The sequence below is a fragment of the Juglans microcarpa x Juglans regia genome, chromosome 8D (genome assembly GCF_004785595.1).
Source record: "Juglans microcarpa x Juglans regia isolate MS1-56 chromosome 8D, Jm3101_v1.0, whole genome shotgun sequence".
NCBI classification, from domain to species: domain Eukaryota; kingdom Viridiplantae; phylum Streptophyta; class Magnoliopsida; order Fagales; family Juglandaceae; genus Juglans; species Juglans microcarpa x Juglans regia.
In genome coordinates, this window is record NC_054608.1 from 29,730,474 (window position 1) to 29,739,680 (window position 9,207).

The 9,207-nt window shown below is 36.0% G+C and overlaps 2 protein-coding genes across 2 annotated transcripts; both read left to right on the plus strand.

The window, feature by feature from the left end:
• The first annotated feature begins 200 nt into the window (after positions 1-200).
• Positions 201-3,109, plus strand: LOC121243103 (nicotinamidase 1-like). The gene is made up of 5 exons (XM_041141165.1): positions 201-408; positions 749-932; positions 2,014-2,147; positions 2,238-2,423; positions 2,831-3,109. Exons 1-5 carry the CDS (start codon positions 268-270, stop codon positions 2,930-2,932), a joined length of 747 nt encoding a protein of 248 aa, XP_040997099.1. The 5' UTR covers positions 201-267; the 3' UTR covers positions 2,933-3,109.
• Positions 3,110-4,167: 1,058 nt separating this feature from the next.
• On the plus strand, positions 4,168-4,497 carry LOC121242404 (UDP-arabinopyranose mutase 1-like). The gene has a single exon (XM_041140272.1). The coding sequence runs from the start codon at positions 4,168-4,170 to the stop codon at positions 4,495-4,497; it is 330 nt and encodes a 109-aa protein (XP_040996206.1).
• The last annotated feature ends 4,710 nt before the right edge of the window (positions 4,498-9,207 follow it).

The window sequence follows — 9,207 nt, forward strand, 5'->3', positions numbered from 1 at the left end:
AATAAAAATATTAAGTTTAAATTTTGACTCTATATTGTATCTTATTTAATTAAATATTTTATATATTAGACTACTTATTAAGAAAAAATCTCATCCACACATGAAAAAATATGTTAATATATAATAAAATTTACCTCTTTTGCTTAAATTTTGAAATGATGAAGTCACACCAACTTTATAAAAACATTTATATGTATTTACAACTTTCTTTACTCTTTGTAGATAGATATATCTGGGAATATGTGAATCAAGAAACTGGAAATTAAAATGGTATCTCCGACAATTGATCTTTTGAAGGGTGAGATTCCTCTTGAGCAGGAGTCCGTGGTTTTGCCCGATGATGCTCTCACCGGTCTTGTTCTTGTTGACATCATAAATGGTTTCTGCACTGTTGGTGCTGGAAATCTGGTATAGTTCAAATATTAATCAATTCCTTCATGTTTTCTAGTTCTGTTAAATACTTGAAGTTAATGCCTTTAATTTGTATTTTTTTTTTCTTTTTTTTTTTAATATATCTTTGTCTATCTCCCACCGATGGAAATATATGTCACCAAAGTTCATGTTTTCATCTTTGTTTTCTATTGGTTTCTACTTTGTTTTTTTTTTTTTTTTTTTTTTTTTTTCAAATCATGGATCCTAGTAAGAACTCGTGTCTTGGTTAAGCTGTTTACAAGATTTGTTCAACAAGCAATTAGAGCTCTAAAATTGGAAGTTTACTTATCAGAATCTAACGATGTTCATGTCTCAGGCACCAAGACAACCTAACAGCCAGATTTCTGGAATGATCAAAGAATCAGAAAGACTGGCCAGATTTTTTTGTGAGAAGAAATGGCCAATTATGGCATTTCTTGATTCTCATCATCCAAACAAGCCCGAGGAACCATACCCTCCTCATTGTATTGCTGGCACGGACGAGTCAAATCTAGTTCCTGGTATTTAGTTTTGCTATCTCTTTAATAATTCCTCGTCCAGTTTTGTTCCTTGTATGTGTAGTGCGCACGTGAAACAAGACAAATCTTTGCAGTTGAAAGGATTGTTCTGTTTTTTGCAAGTGTTAAAAATGTTTAGATTTGAGTTTGACATCATTCTAAATTTCTATGTATGCTTGATAGAAAAGCCAATCTGAGATAATATTGCAACACCAAATATGTGTTTGCGTTTGCTTTATTTTGAAATGGGTGAGCATTATCTGATCAAACTTTCATGGTGGTGTGGTGTAAAATATGTTTTGAGTAAGTTAATATCCCAATGAACGATTCATATTATTAAGATTTTAGATTCACCTCAGGTTTCATTCTATGTAGTTTTCTTGCTTCGTTTCTTTCCGCAAATGAGATGAGATGAAATGAGTTGAGTTTAAAGTTAAAAGTTGAATAAAATATTATTAGAATGTATTTTTTTAATATTATTTTTTATTTGAAATTTGAAATTTTTGAATTGTTTATTTTATTTTGTGTGGAAATGTTGTAATGATGAGATGAGATGAGTTGTGAAAACAAACGAGGAACATCACTTTTTGATGGCGGGATCCATTTTTTTTTTTTAGGAAATGGACTACTAGGTACTTACACAATCTAAGGTCCTGTTTTACAAATCATCTCATATATTCTCATCTAATCATTACAATGTTTTCAAACTCCCTAACAAAATAAAAAATAATAATTCAACCTTTCAAATTTCAAAATAAAAATAATATTAAAAATAATATTCTAATAATATTTTATTTAACTTTCCTCTTATCCTATCTCATACGTGTAACCAAACAAAACCTTATATTTAGAGTTACTCTTCTATGGTTGTTCCCCTCTCTCAACGTCTAGGTTGTCCAATCATCTCTGTCGGCCACTTTTCTGGGACGTTTCACCATGGTTGTTCTGTTTTTTGGATACTGATTATACCTTGTCAAAACCCTCCCAAGTTTGCCAACATGTTGTGTTAAACACATGCTATAGGAATAAACTTCCCTCTCTTTTACTCTGATCTGATGTTGGTTTTTCTTCCACTAAACTGCAGCTCTGCGATGGATAGAGAATGAACCTAATGTAACAATAAGGTGCAAGGACTGTTTTGATGGATACTTGGGTTCAATTGAGGCTGATGGTTCCAATGTTTTTGTGGATTGGGTGAAGAAGAATCAGATCAAATCTGTAAGTGCTTAAGACAATTCCTAATTTGAGAGCTATTCTTCCTAACTGTTTGATCTTATTAATTAGCATGATTGATTTATGTTGATGAAGTTACTGGTTGTCGGGATATGCACTGATATATGTGTGCTGGACTTCGTATGCTCTACATTATCGGCAAGGAACCTTGGGTTTCTCACCCCTCTACAGGATGTGGTGGTGTATTCTCGGGCATGTGCCACATTTGACATTCCTCTCCATGTTGCCAAAGACACCAAAGGGGCTTTAGCTCATCCCCAGGTACTTCATTCATTAATACTAAGCTTGTCTTCATATCTCCATACTCTGTCGTCACATAGAACAAACGAGGAATTCAAACTTGGCTCTTCCACAGATGTAGACATCATAGCAACTTGGAAACATAAGGCACTAATTACAGAGAATTTGAAATAGGAATTAAAAAATAATGTCTTCTTTGCCAAATCAAATAGGAAAACACTATATACTACACATTCGTCTCATTCCTATCATAGAAATACTTTTTTCTTTTATCTTTTATCTTTTCTTTTTCTTTTTAAAAAAAAAAAGGGACGGCATCCCTAGATATTATTAAGAGACCCTCACTTAAGGGGGAGGAAAACCAAACCAATACTAACGTAGAAATACATTTCGAAGTCTTAAAGATGATGTTATTGTGTTGCATGCAGGAGTTTATGCATCATGTTGGGCTATACATGGCAAAAGAAAGGGGAGCAAAAATAGCGAGTGAAGTGTCATTTGATGCACCAAAGATAACAGCCAGGCCATGAGCTAGGATGTAGCATTACAAAACTAAATCATGTGTAGCAATTATATATGGGTACATGGAGCCTTGCTGTATATACACTTATGAATACAGATGTGTGCGAGGTAGTGGTGTGTATTAATGCTTCTTGCTCATTGATATGAACCCCATTTGAGTGCTTTAATCATCTGCAAAATTGATCGCTCCATGCCACAATATATGTGTATGTGCGTCATGGTTTTCATAGCTTCTTGCATTTAAATATTTTTAACCAATTCTTTCTTTAAAAAAAAAAGAAAAAAGAAAAAAAGAAAGAAAGAAGAGAGAGAGATAATTTCATAGCTCTGGTACTTAACAACCACTTGCATGGCCAAGGATGGCTACTTAACAACCATCTTTGCGCAGGGGAGTGTGCAGTACCACCATAGTCCCTACATACCACTTTGTGTGTTAGGTTTTTTTTGTGTTGATCGTATTTATGTTTTGTAGCTATCCGATTTGATGATCCGATTCGACAATAATATGTTGCGGTTTTTTTGTGAATTCTTAATGAGCCTTGAGCCATGAATCACAGACTTGGGTCGAGGCCTAGCCCGAGATGAACATGGACAAACCTCGGTCTGGGGATGAAGTCCTTGGAAAAAATTTTGGACATGTCTTGGCTCTTAATTAAACATAACCTGCTAATTAGTATTTACTATATATTGTATTAAACTCTTGTACATTCGTTAATTTGGATTTGATATATATATATATATATATATATATATATATTAGGGCTATGCAGAAAACATTAGAACTCGGCCCATCCGTGTGGCCCTACCTGACCCGACCAAAAAAGTGGGTTGAAGTAACTTACGGGTTGAACCCGCTGAAACTGCTATAAAGACAAAAAAAAGGGGCGGGTTGAAACATGAAATTCACTCTCTTCAAATAAAAGCTCAGAAACCCTAACCTCTATCAAGAACGACGTTGCCATCTCCAGCCTCTACGGCCTCTACGACTTCCATCACTGTAAAATTACAACCCAGCTTAGTTCAGACACCAGCAGCCTTTGAAAAAGTCCCAAAACCATCCAAATCCAGACACGTCTCCCCCTAACCCTCCATTCGTGCCGATATCACCAGCCTCGCACATGCCACCACGTACTCCTTAACTTATATTCCCTCACAAACGCTCCCATCTCAACCTTCAAACCCACACCATCACACTCTCTGTTTCTCTACCATAGATACCATTAAAGCTTCTTCACATGCCCCAATGCCATTGCTGAAAGATGATCTTGACATTGTGATCCCCACCATCAGGAACTTGGACTTCCTTGAGATGTGGAGGCCATTCTTTGAGCCTTACCACCTCATCATCGTCCAAGATGGTGATCCTTTGAAGACCATCAACGTCCCTGATGGCTTTGATTTTGAGCTCTATAACCGCAACGACATCAACAGGATTTTGGATCCCAAAGCCACCTTCATTTCCTTCAAGGACCCTACTTGCCTCTACTTTGGCTACATGGTGTCTAAGAAGAAGTATATTTTCATAATTGATGATGACTGCTTTGTAAGTTCTTTGATTTATGGTGCTAATTAATTGGGTTTGCTTCCAATGTCGAGTCGGGTCGGCCCATACCGGTTTGACCCGTTTTTAACCTGGGTCTGGTCGGATCAGGCCCAAACATGGACCAGGTTGGTTGGGTTGCAGCCCTAGTATATATATCCACTATTCATGTACGCTCACACACTGTATTCGACTATCATTCAAAATAAAATTCTCTGCAGCTAATTTGTGTATGCGTAAGCACATTGCCAAACTATGTAAATCTTGTATTCGTGTGTGATTGATTTTGTGTTTTACTCTACTTTTTTTTCTTATGGTTTCCAACATTTTCCAACACTAGCAACGTACGCATTGTGGGACACCTCCATGGCTGCAATCAGTGTTGTTAATACCGTACCATACCAGCCGGTATTTGCCGTACCAGCCACTGGGTCGGTACAGGTACTATATGTATTTTGTACCGGTTTAAATATCGGCCTGTACCGGCCGATATTTCGGAATTTATTTATTTATTTTTTTCATTTTTTCAAACTACATGCTAATTTTTTTTTACCCCCAATTCAAACTAGGTTATTTATAATTTATATATATATATGTATTTATATATAATTTATTCATATATAGAATATTATTTTGGAAATAATTTATATATATAATTTATTCATATATCGATTATTCCGAAATGATACTGGTACCGAAATATTTCGTTTCAGTGACTTGATAGGTACGGCATCCGGTATGATATTCAAAACATTGGCTACAATACCTGATCCACTAGTGATCTTTGCTGCCATGAAACAGAAAGCCATGGAAATTCAAAAAGAAGAAACTCAATTATTTTCAAGCTACCATCGCATTTCAAGAAAAAATAGACTTCTGTAGCTCCAAAGTTGAATTTTCAAGATAGAGCGCCGTAGAAGACAGAGCACCATATGCATCTCCACGGCAGCAATCTTGGATCGTATTTGTAGTTGTTCCACGAGCCCATTCCATCTTCAAGCAATTCCTTACCAGTGGTGCATCGAGTTCATTAGTAAGAGAGTGAAGCCACAAATCTTAACGGTAGTGCTCCATACTAGAGAGGTGTTGCGATGTTGCAACAAGGGAGGGGTAATATGTATAGCCATACAAACCCATAAAAAAATGGTCAGACATTATACGTAAGGGTGGCAATTCATGTTCGCATGTCGCATTCGTGTCATGCCAAGTCATGGATCGCATGTCGCATTCGTGTCATGCCAACTCATGGATCGCATGTCGCATTCGTGTCATGCCAACTCATGGACATTAGATTATATGGATTAATTAATCAAACATGACTCATTTAAATAACAGGTTGTGTCGTGTCATCCACTTTGACCCGTTTAATAATTAATTAGAAATGGATCAATACAACACGATTCATTTCATATAAGTAGGTTGAATTAACCCGCATAACTGATTTAACTTTATCAACATAATTTCACATAAAAGTTAAAATTTATAATTATTAGTAGTTACAATATCTAAAAAAAAATACTATCTACTAACAAAAATATCAATATTTTTTATATTTTTACATATAAGAAAACCAATATTACAAACCCATCAATAACAAATATGAGCATACGTCTAAAATTTTAATCTCAACAATAAAAATATAAGCATATTGAGCATTACTAATATTACAATTCAACAATAATAAAATTGTAATTTTGAAATAAAATTTAAATGGGTTATTGTAGGTTGATTTCGAGTTAAGCAGATCGACTTTTTATTGATCCGTTTATTAATCGTGTCTGAACAAGTCAGCTTGTTTGACTTGAACCTATTTATATCAAACCCAAACCAAAATTTTGAACACCATACTATACCAGTCGGAATGGCCGAAATTTACCATGCCAGAACAATAATCGGCACATGAGAGGTAGGTATTTTCTACCTGGTCAAATACGGATTGTTTCGGTGCCTTTCAATCAATACCAGCTAGTTTTTGGCGTTTCGCACGGTATGAAAATTTAGGTCCGGAATGGCAATACCCCATGGCCATTTTGTAATTAAAGTGAAAGACAAAGGCTTTTCGGTAAAGTGAAACTCTGAAAAGGCTCAAAGTCTGAAGTTGAACTCTCAAACGAGTATATGCCCAGGCCCCATAGTCAATTGTCAGGTCGACATCATAAGCCTTTTGCTTGTTGTCAATGTTGCTTCTGCTTCTTGTAAATATTTATGCAGACGACCTTTAATCATGAACTTGAAGTCCATTGTCCATATCTTGAATGGGATGATTTTAAAACAGATTTAAAAATTAAAATCGAAGGCCAGTAAGATGGCGTTAAAGAGATTGGAAAAAAAAAAAAAAAAACATTTGATTCATTATAAATGTTGTTAAGACTTATTGAGAAGTATTATTGAGTTTCTCATGTATACATGTTCTCAAGACTTATATTGTTGTTATTTTGGAATATAGTTTATATATATATATATATATATATATATATACAATTAATTTATTCATATATAGACTTTCCTAAAACGATACCAATACCAAAAATTTCATTTCATTGCCTCGACCGAAACTGTCACCAAAACGTTATTCAAAACATTAGCCCAAACCCGTTAATATATATGACACCCCTAATTATAGAGCTTTTGGCCATTACTCCCATTGAAGTGGCTCAAGCAACTTGCCGTAACGCCTTATCTTAAAGGCCTTGCATTAATGTTTGGGTATTTACAAAGGAGGGGACGTGCCTCAAATAGGCGTCCCGTCTCTTGATTATAATAGGTGCGAAGTTTATTTGTAAGGTTCAAGTTCGTCCTTCATGAGTTTTGCTATTTTTCATGAGACAATATCTTTAGTATAGGTTCTTCCTAAAAGCATAGCTCTGCACCATTTTTCTTTTTTCTTTTTTTTTTTTTTCAAGGAGGACGGCACCTCCAAACTTTATTGAGTCCACCCTCACTAATTATGGCGGAAGAAAACCCTCACAAACAATAACTAATAAACCATAACATCCAACCAAAGACAACCCAAAACAAAATTTTAATGCCTAAAATTAGGCAAACCAAGATAATCCAATCTAAGCAAACCTCTCACATGGAGGGGTAAATCATCGGTACCCACGTATATACAATTTTTCCCCTCCTCCCCCCGCCTTGCCAGAAAATCCATTATTTTATTCCATTCCCTCAACTGATAAGCAATCGTGTGTTCTAAACCATGAATAGCCATTTTGAGTTCTTCCCAAAAATCCCATAAATACTACACTGTACAATAAGAACCTCTCAGCCCTTGTACCACCCACATCGAATCACACTCAATTTCAATCTTTGTTAATCCAGGCTCCCTACAAAGCAATAAACCATGCATTAAAGCACGTAGTTCGGCTTCATTATTGGTGTAACACTCGGGCCCAAGGCCCAGGTCCAAATGAAGCCCAGCTCGGAAGACCCCAGCATAGACGGCGTCCTTTTTGATGAGTCTCCTTCTTCCCTTTTTTATTTTTCTCTTCCCCGACAGTTTCTCATCCCAGTGTTACGTTTTTTTTTTCAAAAATCCCTCTCCCGATTTCTTCTCTCTTTTGATTCAAACCTCTCCCCACGTTTCTACGGTTTATTTTCGGTTTCTCACATGGAAACTTCCCTCACCACATTTGAACTACTCAGATTCTCCCTCTTACACAAATTCTAGTTCATTCTTTGCGAGTGCTGCGATTTTTTTCCGTGAGTCCTCGGAATCTCGTCGTCGTTGGCTGGTTTCCACGACGGTGAGCCATCTCTCTCTCTCTCTCTCTCTCTCTGCATCTTCGACTGCTTTGTGACTGGTGATTGCTCTGTACAATTGGCTCGTGGGTCTCAAGATTCTAGTGTTGCCGTCGAGCCTCGCTTCGTAAGTGTTAGCTGTGGTAAAAATCTCTTCTCCCACCATCCGATTTCAGTTTCCTTATTATTTTTATTTTTATCCTCTATTTATTTTTCATGCACACACCCTCTCTGTTTTAGCTCACCATGTACACACTCAGACCATTCAATTCCTCTTTGTGCAAAATCACTATCTCTTTCACTAGATTTCAATGAGTCTTGGGCTTAGAATTCTGTGGGCTGCTTTGATTCGAGGTTGTGCGAAGCCATTTGTGACTATTAGGTAATGCTTTTCCGAAACATTTGACAGTGATGTTCATTAACTGCAAGTGTAAATCACAAGTAACACTGCCATTGTGTCACAAGGCATTGACATAATCTTTAGGCAGCGTTCGCTCGCTTTTGTTTTCATCGTACTAAACTTGTGAATTTAAGTAAGTTAATCTATAACGATAGTATCGTTTTTATTATATACTTAATATTATGATCTGTGTTTCTAATTTTTATTTGAAAGCTTATATGTTTTGATTGTATAGTGCGGGTAGTATTTTTTGGGAATTACGTGGTTGGATGTGAAATATGGATAAGGTGTAGTTGATATGGTGGTGGTGTGGAATTTTAATTACATGGTTGGTGGGGAATAACAGTGATCAAGTGTGGAGTGATGTTTTTGTTGTTGTTGTCTTTGATTAAATGCATGTTGGTAAGAGGTAAGCTGTATGAATTGTGTTTGGCTGCTACGTGGAGATTTTAGTGTTTGTGTTGGGGTTTAAAAGCTAATGGTTTGAGGAGGGGACTGTTCGGGTTTAATTTTATGATAGTTATTGTGTTAAAAAGGGGTTGTTTCGGAATATTACTCAATAAATAGTAGCTTATTGGATTGGTTTATTAAATGTTGGGTAT